The sequence below is a fragment of the Manduca sexta genome, chromosome 27, assembly GCF_014839805.1.
Source record: "Manduca sexta isolate Smith_Timp_Sample1 chromosome 27, JHU_Msex_v1.0, whole genome shotgun sequence".
In the NCBI taxonomy this organism is placed as follows: domain Eukaryota; kingdom Metazoa; phylum Arthropoda; class Insecta; order Lepidoptera; family Sphingidae; genus Manduca; species Manduca sexta.
In genome coordinates, this window is record NC_051141.1 from 16654077 (window position 1) to 16674929 (window position 20853).

Sequence of the window (20853 nt, forward strand, 5' to 3'; positions counted from 1 at the left end):
ATAATTTTCCGATATTCTCGAAACATGTGCTTTGGGTACCGCTAAAACAACACATTAAATACAAGAAATAAAACCATCCAAACATCGAGTGAGACAGGAACGCACCGGCTAAACAATAGCACTGCGGTATATTCCCAGAGAACATTATACTTGAGATTATACAGTTTATTATAAAATTGTAACGCCATATTCCAGTTTGGTAATAACTGTATACCCGACATGAATTAACGGTCTACAATGAGCATGTAGGCGCAAATGTTGAAATAATGAAGGGCATCACACAACCGTGGCGCTGTTGAAATTTATTAGTCGCATTTGATTTATCGATCGTACTTTGGATCGCGTTTCGTGTGTTACAAACGCGAACGTATCTAGAATTCAATTATCCAATTAGAAAAGCAAGGATTAGTGTACATCATACATATTAATTTTGTTCTATGTTTCTGAATTAACAACCATAAACGGCATTTATATGGTGCGAAGTAAAAGGCATTGATGGAAAAAATATTTATTCAATTATAAATAATGTTTTTTCAGCAATTTGTAGGTAGCCGTCATAAAATATAACACCTGTTGTTGATTTATATCTTACTATCACACATGACATACATGTAATATATCACGTAATAACAAGCAATTATGTACGTTCATTATTCACATCAAGAAACTACTTATAAATGAATTAACCGTAAGTGCACACGCACTAAACAAAATGAAAACGGTTGAACGAAAATGGAATCCTGTGTTCCAAGTTTAAAAATTTAAAAAATCCGATCTTTCCCGAACTCAGACGATGACGAGCGGGCCAATCAAACGTCCCGTAACACCGTCTCTTGGGCGCAATAAACTTCGGTCTAATATACGCGTATTCGCTGCGTTGACGACTTTTATTGGAGGTGTAACAAGTGTCTCGGAGCGCAGGGTTTTTGATTTATGTTCGCCGCGGGTTTACGAGTAACGTTTATTGTTTCTCGTATTCTGATAATGATTGTGACGTAAGGACGCGGATATAGCCGATAAATGATAAAGTCTCATATTGTTCGCGCATAGCTTAGTATCTTTTGTTTGGGTTATGTTCCTAATAACTAAAATTCATTATAAATATTTGTCTGCAGTTTTTAGTAATTGTAATTGCGGTCTGAGTGATTCAACGCGGTGGTTATTATAAATAATAATACTGGAGCTTTTTAATTTGTGTACTAAATGACAAACTCGATTTGTGAACGATTCATTGCCTTGTCACTTAATATATTCATTGACGTTCTTTATACAAACCCTAAATGGATTGAGAAATCTTGTACTAACAGTATAATATTATTTAGTTCCAAATTTAAATGTCAATAAGGTAGGTCTGCGACAATTATTTTGATAAATTCACTACACGCAGTAATTAATATTGCCGTTATCCCTGTCTTTCTATTACATTATTCTCGTTGTGGGCTCAAGACAGATTAGTGCTCCCACAGACGGCAGACTTCAACTCTGGGTATCAAATGCTACTACCGATCCTGGCTAACAAGAGTTCCAATGGCGGGTGTGAGGGCAGTCTCTACATGCTAATCAAATCTGCCATATCCCACTAATTATATCTCCACTTCACGTAACTCTACAATCACCGCTCAAACACAATTAACCCAAGAATCAAATTCAAGTTCGGTCAAAAGGTAATCGGTCGGACCGACGTCGGAATAAAAACATATTGACTGGTCGTCAAACCCGATACGAGGCGACGATTGATCGGACAACGATTCGGGCGCATGTCACCCGCCATTATGCGTGAGTCGGTGCACACGGGCTGTCACCGCGGCAAGTTTTTGTACTGCCCTCACGTGCCGTGAACAAAAAAATCGATGACGTATTGTGGCCAAGGTTTAGGATAAAATTTAAAACTAGGCTTTTCAAGAAACGGCGTTTTTAGTTGGGAATGGAGTGGACTGCCGAGACGAGTGTCTGTAGGTCCAAGAAACCAAGGAAGCGCACCTCGGGCTTTTCTGAATTACTTGTGATTTATCGGTTGCTTTAACTGTGAAGGGAAACTTCGTGAGTAAATCTGCATACCTAAGCAGTTTCCCGAAAAAACTCGAAGGAACATGAAGTCGGACAACCGCATTAGGCCAGCGTGGTTAACTAAAGCGAAATCAGTAGTAGAGGAAGCCCGTGCTCAGCAATGGGACAGTATATAATACAGAGCTGATATTATTATTTAAAACTGAATGTGTTGTTGATGTAACCACTTTACCAATAACTACGACGTATTTTATTCACTATTTTCCCGAAACGTATCTAAATTGTCAATTACATATTATTGTAAAGACGAGTATGTGGTTTCATTTCGTAACGCAAAATCAAAATGATCCTATATACGTCACCTGCCGTAAACACTACAGGGCCCTTATTCTGTATGATAGTGTAAACGCGTAACGCGGCCGTGTCATGTTATCTCCGAGAAATGTGCGTGGAATGGTATTCTGTAAGCCAAATTTCTATAGTCCTAAACATGACGCGTTGTGTTACGTGCTTGTTACGCACTGTTAAAATAACGTGCGGAGTAGAGAATAAGGCCCCAGCTTTTGCTCGAGGCTGTAATCACATAAAAATATTTTTCGCTGTAAAATGACCCTTATATTTTAAGTTAGATGTCTAGCAATACATCGGTGGAAACTGCATTCAATTCTATGCAGTAGTTATCTACAATGAAAAATAGTAAAAAAATAAAAAAAAACTGAAGAACATAAAGTAGGTAAATTTCACATCATGGTAAAACCCTGACTTCCTTGAATGCACTTTTTTTTTATTTTAATAATGCTTTCTTAATGTCATAAAATCTACATATCTCATTTACTGACCATGATTCCGGAGCATTGAATTGAAGTACACCGTGTATAAATATATTTAGTCTTAATAAAACATAAGCATTAAATAAATGTACTTAAAATAAGTCCCATGATGTCAGCTTTTAAAATGTTCGACTCGAAACTAGACTGTTGAAAAAATAATTCCGCATACTTCTTCATCTAATTGTGATTGTCACTTAGATCTGTGAACCATTGACCTATTGAAAAGTGTACAGATTTACAGACAGACAGATTCACAATACAGATGACCGTGTCTTATGATGAAATCATCGGCACCGTCCGTAAACCCATAACGAGCATTTGCACTTGCGTTGCCATCAATGAGACAGATAAGTCTCATTGATGGCAACGTCCTCTAACGTCCTCTCTACACCACCCCAAGGTTGACTGGGAGAGACTGCCCATGGCATTAAGTCCACCTGTATACCATGTGTACAAAGTGTTAATAAAATAAAATAAATAAAAATAAATAAGTGAAAGCATGCGCGGAAAGGTGGAGTAAAGGATTGCCGCCCCCAAATTCAAAACAAGTACACACTTTTGTATGTTAAATCATTGGGATTCAATTTATGCAATTTACACCCCCGTCCCTATCATTTTAAGGTTTTCCCCTCTGGTAGAGGTGTAGCCTACTACAATCTGACTTACCGCCCGATGCTCTACCGTCACCAATTAAATTCATTCAAGATGCACTGCCATGTCTACATCCTCAAAAAATATCGACGACATTGTCACGAAAACAAAAACAATGTATGACCAATAAAAAAACCTTAGCTAATATTTTATGAGTGACGTAAAGGAAGAGCGCACGCGAGTTATTGGGATTACAAATTATGATTTCATGCTCTAGGTACAGCTGATACTAAGTTCTCATTATTTATATTATTTGTTTTGCCGCAATCACATGTCTATTATTGTTTGCGTGACATAAACAGTTTGTATGTATCAAAAATGCTTTGATCTCTGACACTGACCACCTCATCCCGTTAGTTAAAACTTCTGAAGAGTACTCGTCATCGCTTTTGTTTCCTCCTTAAACATAATGCCGATCCATGCCGTCTCCATTGCCTGCGTATCTTTACTCCTAGTCCATCATCAGCCGCAGGAAGCCCACTGCTGAACATGGGCCTCTCCTAGAGATTTCCAAATCGACCTATTGGAAGCGGTCCGCATCCAACGACCTCCTGCTACTTTTATGAGGTCATCTGCTAGTCCATACTGTCTATTATACATTCAATTTACATGTTTTGGTTCTATTTTTTCTGTTGTTTTGACATTTATAATTTCTTTTTAGAGTATATAATCGCTTTTAATACTTTTATCTTTAAAGTATTAAAAGCGATTTTGAACGCCCCCGCTATCTCCGCCGCGCCCGCCTCCTCACCTGCGTTGGACCACCGACGTCCCGTTGAGATCTGATGCTACGTGCTCTAGGGAACCGCGTTGATAACTTCGTCTTAGCTGCGATGGGACGTGAACCATATCTGATAGGATGGGTGCCGCAATGGGCCGGCGTTGGCGTCATATTTTTTACCGTTACGTAGCGTCAGTGTTTTTGGGTGGACTATGTTGTTTCTAACATCAGCTATTATCGCACAAGTTGCACAAAAATATAAAAACATTAAACATGAAACTATTAGAATACAGACGTGTGATTAGTATTGTAAGAAGGAACATGTGTGTGAAAATAAAAAGTCGTAATATTTTGAAAAACTCATTACTGAGAATTCTCAGTTTAAGCAAACTCTCTACATGTCCAGCTAGACTAACACTGCGGCTAAACAATAAAAAAATTACAACTAACAATTTAGAAATAATTGAAATACCGTTACGCTTAACAGAGTACCGTCTCCTGTAAAACGAATACATTTCGTCGAAACACAAAATTCGGACATTAAAAAGCCACTGTGATTGAAGCATAAACTAAGAATTATCAGCAGGGATCTGTATGTCGTTGGACCCCTCCGGACCCCGCCGAGTCCCCCCGAGCCCCGCCGGACACCGCCGGATCCCGCTGGTAACGATACGGGGACAAGTAGCGAGAGAAAGTTTATACAAACAAAAACACCGACGTACTTTTACATATATGTTAATTAGCTACCTTTAATTCTATTCTGTTTTTAAGGTTAACAACTCTGCTAAGACGAAGCGTCACAAGCAGCTGCGAAGTAAATATAAATATTATGTAATTCTTGTGTCATAAGATGTTGTTCAAAGGAATTAGACTGAAAAAAGTGTTGAGATTAAAAAGCTATTTGTCCCTTATTAACCGACTTTCATAAAAAGAAGTTTCTCAATTCGTGTTTTTGTATCGCCAACACAAGTCTTATTTATAATTGATAGTGGGATTGGCAGAACTGACATTACGTTCAAATTGTAATATCTCAGAGGTACACATCCATTCAGTTCCCCGCTAAGCTATCGCAACTTTTCTATTGTAAAACTAGTAAATTACATTTCTATTTTAATTCCTATTTCCGACACAAGTTTATACTTATACCCTTAAAGATTTCTTCCTACAATAAAACGGATTAGTTGCTCAAACTTCGAGACAGATTCGCATTAATCAGTCAACTTAAATTCCTTCATACTGGAGGTCAGAAATGATGGTTAACGCATTCCACGCAGCGGGCATATCTGATAAGCCTGGCATCTACTCCCAGTTGGCAGTTGGCACCATCGCTCAACTGGCATCTACCTTCACACTCACTGAGGTGTTTCTAAATTAAATAACTTTGTTTCGTTCAATAATTGTCTCTTTTTTGTACAAGAAAATGAATTCTGCACTTGACTGTAAGTAGAGTGGTGTCTGTAGTGTCAATTGGAAGATTATACCTCGCTAGTCGACACAATTATGCCGGCCTGTTTACTAAGATATACTTGTGCGCAGTCGTAATGTGATGCGTAGACATTATTTACCAATAAACGTTTATGATTTTAACGTATCACACTATTTATTTGTATAAAATATATTCAGAACCGGCCACATTCACAATAATAACTATTTTACAATTTATAAAAAAGCAAACTCATATCATTAACTACTAGTAAAATTACCCGGCCCCACATTAGTGTATGGAGTACCCTATTTCACAAACCCGTCGCACAAATGGTCCGTGACCATGTCGGCACACGCTCTATAATATTTTACATAACATTAAAGTATATCGTGTTAATTTTATGGTATATTTAATTAATATTGCAAGTTCTGCTAATAAAACTTACATTTATTTTTATTGATTTTATTTGTACAGACTTTGAACACAGCGTTACATGGCGAACGAATGAAACTGACAAAAAGAATGAATGAAATCAGAACCGCTATATCAGTGTTGGAGAATATCATACTTTAAATAATTTCTTAATATTTCTTTTAATAATGATTATCATACTATACACAGTTATTTTTTTAATTCGATAATTAGAGCATCGTAAATCCCGCATATTTTGCTTTAATGTTCTAGAAACATCCACCTCGTATCCAAGAGAGATGCACGTCACATACATATAACTAGAAACGTCCCGACAGTATGGTAGTAGGATATATACCAACAAGACACTGTAATTTAGTCGTAAAAATGATTGTCGGTTATATGAGGTGTAAACTGTAGGTACAAAGTTCAATGCCACCGGTTGTTCTGGTGTAGATTTTTACCATTTCCTGAAGGCCTACCTGGCCTGGATAAGTACTTTTAATATACCTAAATCACTAATTACGTACGTATATTGATTATAATTCTAATGTATTTCGACAATATTCTGATATCGAACCATGTTTGTAGTTTTCTATTGCCATTAACGTCATATTGATTCTTAAGCCTACGAGTTTTATTTACGTGCCTAGCCTAGTCGAATTGTGTAGTTTTATCCTTATTATTCCTATTAATTATTACAGTTTTATGGTTATATTTTTCCTTATTACGTACACCAATTACGGAAGGTTAATTTCATTCATTTCGATGCTATACATACAGTTTTCTTACACATTTAATATTTATAAAAAAATGTTATTCGAATGTTTGGCCGGCACAAAACATCTTTTCAATATAATACAAGTTTGTATTTAAGCAAAAACAAATGGCATCGAATCACTATAAATTCCGCTGTTATTTCTACTTTACACTCATGAAAATATTACAGTAGGAAATAATAAAGCATCCACTGACCTGGTGTAATCATTCTTGCAGAATATATTGCTGTCCCGGGCATAGCAGCGCTGTTCGGAGTCGAGCGGCATCTTGCACTCGCAGCATCGGAGGCAGGGCGTGTGCCAGCGGCGCTCTAGCGCGAGCAGGTAGTACCGGTCGGTGATCCGACCGCCGCAGCCCGCGCAGCCGTCGTCGGCGGCCGGCGGCTCATCCGGCGGTTCCCGCTTGCGGCACGAGGTGCAGTCGCGCGGCGAGCCCGGCGACGTCACCGGCGCTGCTGGCGACAGCTCACCGCCACCCTCGTACGACGATATATACCGCTCACTTTGTTGCTGCGGAGTTTGGTGCGTGTTAGTTACAAGAATAATAAGTCATAATAAATAGTAACGTCGCCCTATTTCGTTCACGCGGGCGAATCACAGCTTTGATAGCCATATGGGTCAAGGAACGAAAACATCCTTTATTAACCTATATGTCTATCGAAGCTGTCCTTCGATTAGAACACCTGTAATTGCAAAAAGAGGAACACCCCCGAGGAAGGAATAGGGCATCCGACTTTATTTAGATGAACTTACATTAGACTCAAATAGCCATGACATAATTTTAACTACATTATATTAATGATATATTACTTTTGTTTCTTAGGATACAGTTTGCAATTGCTTCAGTTATCAATGAATAAAAGTCTCAAACTAATTAAAGTATAACATTCTCGGTTACACATCCATCATTTATTATATAATTTTAGCATGTATTGAATTTGATTTAATATAAATAGTGTAACCATTTCTTGTCCCATGATCAATAAATAAATGTAAGAAATTGTCAACAACTGTAAAGTTCCTAAATGCAATAAATATATAAGGTAGCGGACATTGTCCTGCGCACCATTCATCTAATGCTGTTCGTGAAATACATTCATTGTCACGCATAGTAGGTATTAGAATATTGGTGGTCACGCGAATATGAAACTTATCGACGCGGCTCCCAATAAGAACCTGTAGGTACAAAGTGTTATGAATCAAATGCCTATCAAACATAACCAGGCAAATGTAAAATCAATATTCTTATAAATAAATACGGTTAAAAATATCATGTTTCCGTACCTACTTGATTTTTTGCTAATGGCGACGAGTGGCAGAGATGGCGAGATACGCCCACGACAACCCTTCACATTTTAGAATGTCTCGTATAAAAGGTTGTTTATGCGTCGCGTCGCCTTGCCTGCACGTATCACTAATCATATTTCAGTTGATTGGATTGAAGGGACATCGATTTGCTGAGGTAAGGTAAAAAAACAAATATATTTTAGCGAATATATATGTTTGGGGTTGACAAATTCATATCCCGCGCGCAAAACTGCTTCGTAATCCGTTTACAAGAAGTAAAGTTACTGTTTTTACAAGAGTTAATTATCAGATTCTATTTTATAATACAATCATTCTAAGTTAATTGTGTTACTTATCTTCTGTAGACGGTGATAGTAAATCTGAATGTCACAAGTATATTTATTCACCTGAAGTATTATTATATAAAGCATGACCCTCATCTACATCTAAACATGAAGATAGCATCTATATGTGGGTCAAAACCCGATAGTGAATCCCCGACACAATGACCTATGTCTTTATTAACTCGTGTAAGGATTAGTTTGGACAAATATCAGCACTGGCGAGAGGGGGTGCAAGTAGGTGCACGTGCACCCCTGCTCAGAAATAAATCCCAAAAAAAGTAATTAAATCTGCAAAAATGGGAATAAAAAAAATCTTTATGATATTATGTAGTTCAGTGCTTAGGTGCAAATGCACCTCCTTAAGACTAATCTTGACGGCGCCCATGAATATCAGTTTATTATTATTGGGCCTATGGCACGATTGATAGGCCTACCTATAAATATATTACACAAATTTTAGTACGAACTATAGGCGCGCACACATATAAGACTATTTTTATAATGCGTTACTAAATGAAATCATATATTTGTCTTTATCTTTGTTAATATTGTACCAAAAACCATTAAAAAGTAACAAATATTTACGTAAAAAATCCTGATTTAATACTTTTATAATTTTCTAATTAAATGCGAATATATTGTGTATTTTTTACTAAAATCATGTTTTGACGCTCCGAAACTCTCTTCGTGTAGTAAAAAAAGTATTGGTCTTAGGGCGTGTACAATTTAAATTACTGTTTCTAATAGTTATTTTGTTTGGAACTACTCGTTTTTATTTTACATCTATAGTTAAACTTATATTTAAGTGTAGTTTTTAAGTAAAGTATATGGATTTATTTATTAACGCAATTTCAAAATTAACCTGTCCAAATTGTGTCGATTTTAACACCGCATAAGTTCCAAATAACGAACATATTTCATTTGATTATTGTTTACCGTAACAATAACCTGTAAATCGCTAGCAATCTGCTATTTATAAGTAACAGTTTGTACTCAAAGTATTAGAAGTAAGCCAAGCTAAATGGGTTTGGATAAAATTTGCCATACAGCAAGACCAGATCGTAAATTAATAAAGGCTGCTACTTTTTCTAGAAACATTGACTATCCGCAAGATCACGCGGGAGAAGCCACGTGTTTTAGTATACGACATGACCTTTTGTTAATATTTAATCCGATTTCAAAAGGGAATGTACCCGTAGAAAAGGCTCATGGAATAATTATAACTCATATTCTAAATTAAACTCGATTAGTACTTAACGTAATGTATGAGAAGGATTTAGCTGGATATAAAAACGATAATTGCCTAATCTGAAGACATGTTAGCTAATTAACATTCATAATCAGCGGGCACAAAGGTTTAGAATATTACTTTCTGAATTATCACATTTATAATACTAGTGATACTTCAACGTAAATATCAAACGCGTGTGACAAAACCTTATGAAACAGCCTAATTTTTTATTATTTGAATGACGAGCCGAGCTTGCTGTTCGTCTGATGGCAAGCGATACGACCGCCCATAAACAGTAGAAACACCATCCAACACTTTAAATTACAAAGTATTGTTCATTGGCAAGTTTATTGGTAAGTCTTATTTTGTCCACTAGTTACACTGGCTACAATGTCCTTCAAACCGAAATACAACAGTGACCATACACTGCTGCTTGGCAGCAGAAATAGACATTGCCGTGGTAACTTCCCAGGCGGACTCCCACATATGAGAGACCTATCACCCGTAAGAATACTTAAAGGCAAACATATTTTTTTAATTTACACAACAATAAAATCGTGTATTCAGTTCCATTTAAAACCTAACCTAACCTAGTATAAACGTCAGAGAAATGTTATATATAAACATAATGTTGGCAGAACCACCACGGCAATATATCATAAGGTTGAATATATAATTTGATATATTTGTTTACAAGATGAGATTCCGGCCTCATACGGTTTGCATATTCACTAAAATTGCGTACGTGTTTTTAAAATTCATAAGGCCGCACAAATCCGTCGTAAAATTTATATGAAAAGTTGCGTTTTGACGTTTTGACCCGTCGGATACTTGGGCTTGTTTGTCCGGTTGAACAAAATGTCCGTAGCCATTGACGTATATTATATAGACACGAACGTCTATATAAATTATTTATCCAAAATCTGAACTGAAATAGCAACAAAAACATCACTGTTATAATCTATTTATTCACTCGAACAACAAATAATTTTACTTATTTGACTAATATTTTTTATTCAAATCCAGGTTTAAACATAGACTCAAGTTCTTATATTATGAGCGCCACTCCGTACACAACCACAAGCATTAATATTGACACCATACTGAAATCACTTTAAATGGATAACAGTTCAATTCAGATGAACACAATGAATGTTCCGAACGCCAAAACTAGAACATAGTACATGTCAATCGATGTTCGTAGCTGAGTTTGTATGATAATTAGCCCCTATATCACAAAATTTCAGAGCAAGTTCCCTGCCTACGCCGTCGGTTAGAGGAATCATTATACGCGTGTTCAATTGGGCAAAAGCATTGTGTTTTATCCATAAAAATACAGTTTTTATAGTTATTTATGTTCATTTATTGAATTTCAGAAAACATTAAATATAGCTTTGATCTTTCTCTTACTTATTACTACTACTATACTGATACTCTCTTAATGCGAAAATTTGTGAAAATGTTTGGATGTTTGTTAGAAGTAAACGCAAAAACCGGTGAACAGATTCGGATGAAATTTAACAAACGGATAGACCATGTCCTAGATTCACACATAGTCTACTTTAATCCCGGTAATTGGCTCCCCTAAGAAGTAATGATATTGTTTAAATAGGTGACGCCGGTATAGTACCGTGTTTTACCGACTTTTGTAGTGGTCAAGGCTTCTGACGCGGACGAAGCCGCGAACAGTTACTTGTAATGTTTAATAATCCTGTGATTAAGATCAGTTAATGGTTTTATTTAATATTTGCAACGGTGTCAGACGTTACATAATTGTAATGACCTTTTACTGTATTAGCAATAATCAGAAAATAATTTTCAAGTTTTTAGCAATCAATTTTTAGTATCGTGCGTTTACTGTATGTATGCGCTGAAATTTATATCAAGATTTGTTAAACGCGAACTGAAAAGCTTTAGAATAAAAATTAATTTTATTTCATATCAAATGAATCGACATGTTTATTGATATAAATGAAGAGAGAACAATACATGTTATTTTAATAGATTTAATTAAGAATATTGATATATGTGCATCTACATGTGGTATTTTGCAAAACAAAATTATTTAGGTTCGTAGTTGATTAAAAGCAACTATTTTGACAATAAGTTATTGCATGGACGTCAAAATAACATAGAGCTAATTATAATCATTGATAAAATTTTAGATAAAATATTTTTTCATTAAAATGCAATTCATTGTATCACAGACAGCTTTTAAATATTCAAAAGTTAAAAACCGCAGCACCCCACGAGTCGTAAAACAAAGAACTGAATTAAAAATATACAATCCGAATAATTTTATGAGCAAACATTTTTATGTTACACTTGTGTTCATTGATTAAAAACTCTTGCAATAAAAATACTTTTAATTTTGATTACTTTCATTAAATTATAATTATGTAACTAGATTAACACGATACCATAAATAATATAAATTCAAAAGTTTTATAACTCCCGCACGCACTTTAATTATTTCTATAACGATTTCTAATTCAAATTTAGAAACAGATCAAGAATAACAAATACGGTAATAAACAAACGAGTAAAAATAAATCATAACAATAACTCTGAATTCATTCAGTAAAGGCTACAATTAATGACGTGGGCGTTACTACAAATAGTATATATGATCAGTAATATCGAATTCCGGGAATTGTCCGTCAGTTACGCCGCGGCCATTGACATTCAAGGGTTAAGGTCGATCACACATAAGAATAGACTGGGTGACCTAACAAAGTTCCATAGAAATTTACCTGAATGTAAAAAGAGACAATATTACTGCGGTCATCGTCTATTCCTTTAGGACTGCAAGACTATGTGCAACATAATAGCTTCATAGCAGGATAGCCACGCACCTAGATAAATTTAGGAAGTATCCGGTTTAAAACTGTCTATTGGCGAAAAGCATGGAAGAATATCGGATTAATCACACTATCGAATGTATTAGTATCGATGTTTTAATATATTTTATTATATAGGGTCATTTTATGATTGCGTTGATAAACCATAAACTATAAACTTGTAATCTTAAAAATAACACTACAGTAACTTACTCGGATAGTAGATGTAAATGTCGAACAAAATAAATGTAAAAAAAACTTTAATTTTACGCGCCCTAATGTCGCTCCTACTACTCTAAGAGAATTCGTCACAGCGGCAACATCACGCTTTCGGTCAATTTACATTTACGCACATATGTTCAAAGTAAACCATAAAATGATAAAAAATTCTGATAATAATATTCATCATTGATGGAGGGTTTTTGCCACATTGTGAATAGAGGTAAAGCCTAAAATGTGGTTATATTTATAAAAGCAATGTCAAAATGACCTTCTATAATATTTTTTTTTTGTTTTAAATATCTGTTGATTGTAGGGGAAAGTGGGGGGAAACCGGACAGGGGGTAAAAGTGGATAGTGGCTATTTTCTTAGTAGGCATATTGCTGTCGCGTTCTAAACCTTCGACCGACACTCATAAACGCTCGCTTAGTGTGGTTACAAATGGTGGCCAGGAAAGACTCTCATCGCGCCCATTTATACGAAAAAAACGAAAATACAGGTAAATGATCTATTATTTTCTAATGTTTGACATATTCTTATTGGTTTTGGTTATAAGTTACTACAATGTTGTATTTTTTTTTATAATATCATGGATATTTACTCCATTAAAACTATAATAAGTGTTTTTCTGAGTTAAAAGAAAGTGTTGGTAAATATTATTTCAAATATGGTACTTGTGGGGTGAAATCGGACGGGGTTGTATTGGATATCCGGTTTCACCCCAGTGATCGAAGTTTCGATTTATGTTTTGAGTATTTAGTTTAATTATATATTTTTAGTGTTTTGTACCTATTAATCTTTTCTCATTTTTTTATAGTTCCAAAATATGTCACCGACATACGGTAAAAAAGGCAAATAGGCTGATATGCTTTTGGCAATTAATTCCGTCTTAGAAGACAGAATGGATATCTTTTGGCAGCGCATATCTATTATGTACCCAAGACGTAATTACAAGACCGCAATAAAAAAATCAAATCCGGAAAATTTAAAGACGACGTATTCCGAAAGTGTCCTTCTGGTAAAAAAATGTGTATTTTCTGATGTCAAAGGTATAAGCTACAAGTTGGTAAAAAAAGGCAAAGAAGAAAAAAAGGTTGAAAAGAAAGGCAAAGACTATGGTTATTGGTAAAGAATCAAATAAAGAAAATAGCCAAGAGGATTCAAAAATTTCAATTTGTAGGGATAAGTACAGTCAAACCATGTCCACTGATGTATGGTACGTGGCGCGGCATACCTGAAGTAGAGTGTGGAGTGCCTCATAAAGGTAGTATTGGATGGTCTGCACCTGAGATATAATTTTTTGTATGCATATATTGTGAGTAATTACTATATTTTGCTATTTTGTATTATACATATTCACCGCGTTGATAAAATATGCGTATCCGGTTTTACCCATAGGTATGGGGTGAATCCGGAAATATTCTAAAAATTAAATTAAATTAAAATTAAATTAAATTCCGGAAATATCCGTTCTACTTCCTATAATTATAATTGATCGCTGATATTTTTGCACCAAAAGTATGTCTTATGTATGTACTACGATAAGTGATGCTGATTTTTTAAATATATAATGTTTTAACTAACATTTTTTTGTTCTTTTCTTAACTATCCGGTGTCGCCCCACTTTCCCCTACTTACTTCACTTAATATACGCATCCAATATCCCGAAACACCAAACTACTAAAGCAAGTTAGCCAAGACCACGAACGAAAAGTAGCCTTATGATAAACAAACATTTATTAAACTCTAACACTTGCCCAATTAGTAGGAAGTTGATTATAAAATTACGTTTCTTACAACACTGAAAGCAATTTCTTTATTTTTTAAATAAGCTATAAAAGTCTTACGTAAAAGTTATAAATCTCTAAAATTTTATAATTAAACTGTGAAAAATAAACAATAAAAATTAAAATTAATGAACAATTAAAAAAAAGTAATAAACAAAATTAACATTTATTAAAATTAAACTGTATATTTATTACACTACATCTAGTGTTCTACTTGTAGGTAATCCGAGAAATTAATTTATTTGAATAAATGTGTTTACGGTAATGAATTACGTTAACGACTTAAAATACATAAAGTCGCTTTGCTAAATATTGTTTTATTTTTCTTTGCAAATGCAATTTTGTGAAAAAATAATTCACATTTTAAATTTGGAACAATAACAATGCATCGTGAAACGTTTCGTGACCGTGCCTAGACGCGCGCGTTTCATCACAGATTATATTATTAATTTATTTTCAAGGTTACTCAGAAGCACCAAATGTTGTGCATCATTTACGAGCAACATGTTGGTCAAGTTGCACAACAATACTAGTTGTATCTCGTAGGAGTAACCAGTGTAATCTTATAAAAGACAAACTCCCCAAAGCCACGAAACATTACACCACCTGAGATCGCCTATAGAACCAGAATCTGCAAATGACAAATACAACTGAATGAAATGATCAATCACTAGAACGATGCACGATGGGGAATGAAATCCGCAAAACCACGGACCTCAAACAAAATAATAAATAATCATATTTTGAACATTCAATTTGGAAACATTTTGATTATGAAAATTCGTCATTGGTCGGGATGAGGTGACAGTTTAATTCCCTAGTGAATGAGTTTTAAAATTGGAAAATCATCACATTATTGAATTTCAATTTGGACTGCGAATAGCGAAACAAAAATTCTTACATTGTGCCTCTGTTTACGCCTTTGAGGATAAAGTCATAAGCTTCTATATGTAATAGAGAAATATTATTATGCTTAACTTTCTCTATACATCTCAGTAACATAAAGTACCAAAAATAAATTGGTTCTTTGGTTACTTCTATCGTTTATTCGCTAATGTTTTATTTTCTGCAGTACGTTTAAAATTTTATCTTACAAAGAAACTTACTTACTCCTCTAATTATTCTGTTAGTAGATATAACGATCACTTGACCAACTTCAACAGATTAAAATTAGGGACTTCTGAATGAAAATTAACTAAAAATGCTTTTGGTATTCCACCTATCTGTACTTCATTTCCTAATTTACAGTTTACCGTTAAGTTGCAGTTTACCGTCTGGTCGTAAGCAACGAGACGGTAAACTGCCTTAGCGGCGTTGTTTAAATGAGTACGCGGCATGAGTACAACTACCGCAATAAGCCCTGGGTACGGATCCCGGGTCGAACCAAAAAAGAGACTGACTTTTTCCGTCTTTTAAAATTATTCAGTCGTAGTATTCTGACAGCTCCATGTCAAGAAGTGAGCTGTGTGATACCCCCGTGCTTCAGAGAGTATGTAAAGCCGTTGGCACTTGATCTCTCTCCGGTCATGTCGGACTGCCGTCTCACCGGACTATGGGAGAGAAGGAACAGAGCGCACTTGTGTGTAGCGCACACACTTGTGTACTGTAATATCTCCTGTGTATCTGGCTGATCTCCGTTTGATTGGCCGCCGTGACCATAACTTGGTTAGGAGGGATTTATTTATATAAGTGTTGGTTTACTTGCAATATTTGTACATACATACGTATGCAGTTCGATTATCCGAATGAACCTATTTTCCGCATGTCCCCCAATAATTCAGAAAATCAAAGCTCTACTTTAGTTGGCAGCTAGATGGAAAGGTTAACGGCTGATTTCAAAAACATATGATCCCAATAATTATTTCAGGTCGATCGTGAAAATGATCCAAACAGAATGTAGTTTGATTTTATATACTCAGATTCTTAATATTTTAGGATTAATCAAAAGTTAGGGGTTGTTGATTGAAACAGCAGCAAATTCATTCTCTATCAATGGCATTAAGGATTAAGGCATGTGCCTATATATATTCAGTTCTAATGAAGTCCGACAAATTTCCAAGGCTGCTTTAATATAAGCTTTATTTACCGCATTACTTTAAAATAAAGGTATATAAATAATAAAACCGATTTTATATTAAAATAGCATTATATCATCCTGGTATCAACGGGTGGTTCTGACAAATCCAAATGCCATAATTTACATTCATTTTTGAATTTCGAATTATTAATTAAAAACCTTTGTGGAGGTTGTACGGCGAAAATTAAGGAATAATAATTATTAGATACTGTTTTTTTTTTAGATATAACCCATACATCCAATCCAAACCAATATTTTCCTTTGAAATAAATATAAATTTATATCTTGCATAGCTAAAAACTACACAATACAAATAGTATATAATTTAAATGACATAGATTGCAGTACACAAGTTTGAATAGATATCTTAGCTACGTTAGCTAACCCAGCTTAGTTTATGATCTGGAATCCTCATTAAATTTCTGTTAAAATTATATTTTCAGAGGCAACTATTGGCTTTAATTTTATTATATTTTATTTTTCAAAAAATCAGTAGCAGTTATATTATCCTTTAGTGATATAATTTTAACCGTGCAACATCACGTACCGAGCCGGGAACAAAGTTAGTCAACCATATAGTGGCTTATATTGACAATTTATATTAAAATATTTACAAAATTCCCCATTTAATAAAAAGCGGTTTAAGGCGATACCTCAAGGTCCATTTTCATACATTTTGTTTCGGCTTTAATCTGGGTAACTAAACAAGTATTGGCAAGTAAAGAATTTAAATTCACGTCTAGTTAGTGATTAGTTCTCGCAGTTGAAGAAAAACGTAAAATAATTAATAATCATGGATATTTCGGCCTTTAAAATTTAATATGACGAAATTTTAAAGGCAGAAATATCCATGATTATTAATTATTTTTACATTTTTCTTCAACTGCGAGAACTAATCACTAACTAGACGTGAATTTAAATTCTTTACTTGCCAATACTTGTTTAGTTACCCAGATTAAAGCCGAAACAAAATGTATGAAAATGGACCTTGAGGTATCGCCTTAAACCGCCTTTCCCATTCCATTTTCAAAAACAATAAACAAAAATTAAAAAACAAATGCATTTATATTTAGAACGTTCTGTATTTTCCGGTGAATCGTAACACTCGTGCCGCCCGTCCCGGAGAGCGGAATAATTCCCAGTTCCAACCCCGTTCACAGCTCGCTAAATTCTAGTTATCACGGATGATAGGTTTGCGATATTCTACGTTGAAATCTTCGTGATTGCACGTAACTGGGTTATTAGGATTATAAACGTAGCCAGTTTGACTGAGTTATTAGATTTCAAATACAATGAACTTAAAGACTAGCAATGTACAGTGCATTGGAATTCAGAGCGTCGGATGTGCCCAATCTTATGGCTTATTCCTCGTGTACGCGTACTAAAAGGAAACTGTTAAAATGCTATACCTCAACTGCACAGAAAATGGTATAAATTAAACCTAACCTAACCTAGCCCAACCATTGTATCCACGCCGCTTCCTAATCCTTATTTCTTTTCGGTTACATAAAGGACCCCTTAATCCATTTCCTAAAGTCAGTCAATTAACTCCAAGTAACATAATGGAGGAATATTATTTATTCTAACAAGTATAGTGTACTCATTCAATTATATCTAAGACAATTTAAAAACGCAAAACAGTTTAAAAAATATATTTCTTTATTACTTCGAGAACTCCGATTGCGCACTCTATTGCACAACTCGTACTGAACGGAGTCCGTTAATAGTATACTATAGACATATTTGTCTATTAAATAAACTAAATATTCGATAAAAATCCTTTTAGAAAATAACTTAAATATACTCTGCAAATAAAATGTATTATAATTAAAATATAGTTCGACGCCTGCTAATGTGTATTGGCTATACTGAAAAATTACTTGAAGTTTCATTCGTGAATGCGTTCAATTGAGTCAAAATATACCTACCAATGCCATAAGCGCCTGTATACCGAGTAAAGTATCAAACGCGCTAATTTCATTATGAAGTATCTCGCTTAAAAATAATGTATCAATTAAATCATCCGAAAATCCGGTGAAATTAAACAAAAGCATGAAACTTTATAGAGCTCAAAACCAATTATCATTAAATACTGCACAGAAACCTTTTGTTGTTTACGCGGAAATTATTCGCTAAAGAAAATAACGATTTTCTGTGAAATAACTAAGATATTGTATACCCACTATTCTGTTATTTTTTATTATCTATTATATTGATCAGTTATTGTTCATTAGTTAAATAACTTACATATTTAGATTGTCAATGTAAGGAATTTTTATAAACAAGTAAATAATATTCAATATTGCCGCGCGCCGTAAAATCCGTGATGTAAAGTAAAACAAATTTGAAGAGTATCTACTGAATCCATTAAAAACTTCTATTTATTATTTCTCTCGGTAAATTAGTAATCTATATGACATAATAAAGAATATCATAACTAAATCGTAGACAAATTTATTAACATACATGATAATCTTTAATTTATAAAATAATTATAGGTAGGTGACGAGAACAATTCATTCTAAAATCCGTAGGCTCATTTCTTACACAAATATATATACCACGACAAGCACTATAAAAGCACACTTATCGATAAATATACAAAACGTTATGATCTTATAAAAAACATTAAGATATAAATTCAATAAAATAAATAATGAAATAAGTATGTCTTCTCCGGAATGGAGAGCGAAATGAAACAAATTGCCGGCGCCTTATCTCTTCAACGTAAACATTAAATAAATTTTATATAAGTAATTATTATAATGTAATGTCGTCATATTTTTACCTTCCTTTTTTTCTAGTATTATAATAATTTAATTTTCTATTATAATAGATTATTTTATTTTGATCAGCTATCAATAATCAATTGGATTTTTTAATTTACTAAACTTTTAGATTCATAAAAAATATATATTAATTTGTGTTATAAATAGTTAAAATTACTAAATGTAATTATTAAGTGTCAGAGATTTCAAATGTTCATTCATAACTAGTAAGATGTAATTTATAACAAACAATTTTTTCTTATGAATTCAAAACTTCAATTTCAATTTATTTAACTAACTCAATAATTCGCATTACATTTTGTGAATGTAATGATTTTTTTGCAAAAACTCGAGTTAATTAAATAATTTATTTTTTATCTAAACATAATGCAGCAATTGTGGTTACATTTTTTTTTAATAGAAATAGTACTCATCTGTAAAGATTTTTAGGTACTTTTGCTAAATGCTTCGACAATAAAGTGTGCTGTTAATATGAACGCATATTTTTATTCTATACCATTTATTTAAATGGTTTTATATATTGTGTTATACTAATTATAAAAATGTGAGCATTTAAAAAGATTTTATACCCACAAATAATCATCACCTTTAATTTATTTAAATGAGAATTTAATTATGTATACTTGGCAGAATTTTATAAAAATATATGTAATTAACAAAAATTCTAAGTGAGTTTGTTATTTGAAGATGAATCTGTTCTCTCTACAACACTTATTTTATTTTCTTATTAGAAAATTAAAACTTATAACGAAGTTGCGAAAATAAATACAATAAAGAATAATACCAAAAAAAGGATTGCCGGCACAAAAATAAGCGGTAACAGAATAACATTACATACAAATTAACACAAACGCAAAATTAATATTTTTCAATGAAAAAAAAAGCCGCGTATTTTTGAAACTTACCCAATGCATCGCTCCCCTCTCCTCGTAAACGCCCATCTGGGGGTCAATTTTTCCGTTTTCTATTTTCGAATGTTTTGGGCCTTTGCCCCACTCCACTGTGTCACTCACTCGCGGGGCATCCCAGACGAGCGCGCGGTGACGCGGCTCTCGAGCTACTGGCCCGCGGTGCCTCTGGCGGAGGGAGGCGGGCCCAGCGACGCCCCCAGCTACGCCTCTCCGCTCCCGCTATATTTCATACGATTTTTTTTTTGTAAAATTTCTGTTTACGATTATTTTCGCTCGCGCTTACAACTTTTCGGCGCAGTGAAACTGTGATTTTTTGTTGTTGTATGCAAGCAATTTTTATGTAGTGTTGAGTAAGTTGTAAAATTATCATTTATGTACCGAATGTCCGTAGCGAATGCGGACTGCCGGCTTACATCTTGGCGAGCTGCGATGTGGCTGGACCGTTTTACTACGCAGTTAAAATGTTTATGCGATTATCCCCACAGCGCTGGCGGGGCGGGCAGAGACGGTAGGGCGCCGGGGCCGCGTCGCCCTCCTCGCTA

At 34.4% G+C, this 20853-nt stretch overlaps 1 protein-coding gene across 1 annotated transcript in view; it reads right to left on the reverse strand.

Moving 5' to 3' along the window:
* Positions 1-20733, reverse strand: part of LOC115439926 (protein apterous) — a 100315-nt gene extending 79582 nt beyond the window's left edge. The window contains 2 exon segments of the mRNA XM_030164004.2: positions 7022-7335; positions 20306-20733. Of these exon segments, the coding sequence (XP_030019864.2) occupies positions 7022-7335; positions 20306-20341 (350 nt within the window). The 5' untranslated portion in view covers positions 20342-20733.
* Positions 20734-20853: the final 120 nt, after the last annotated feature.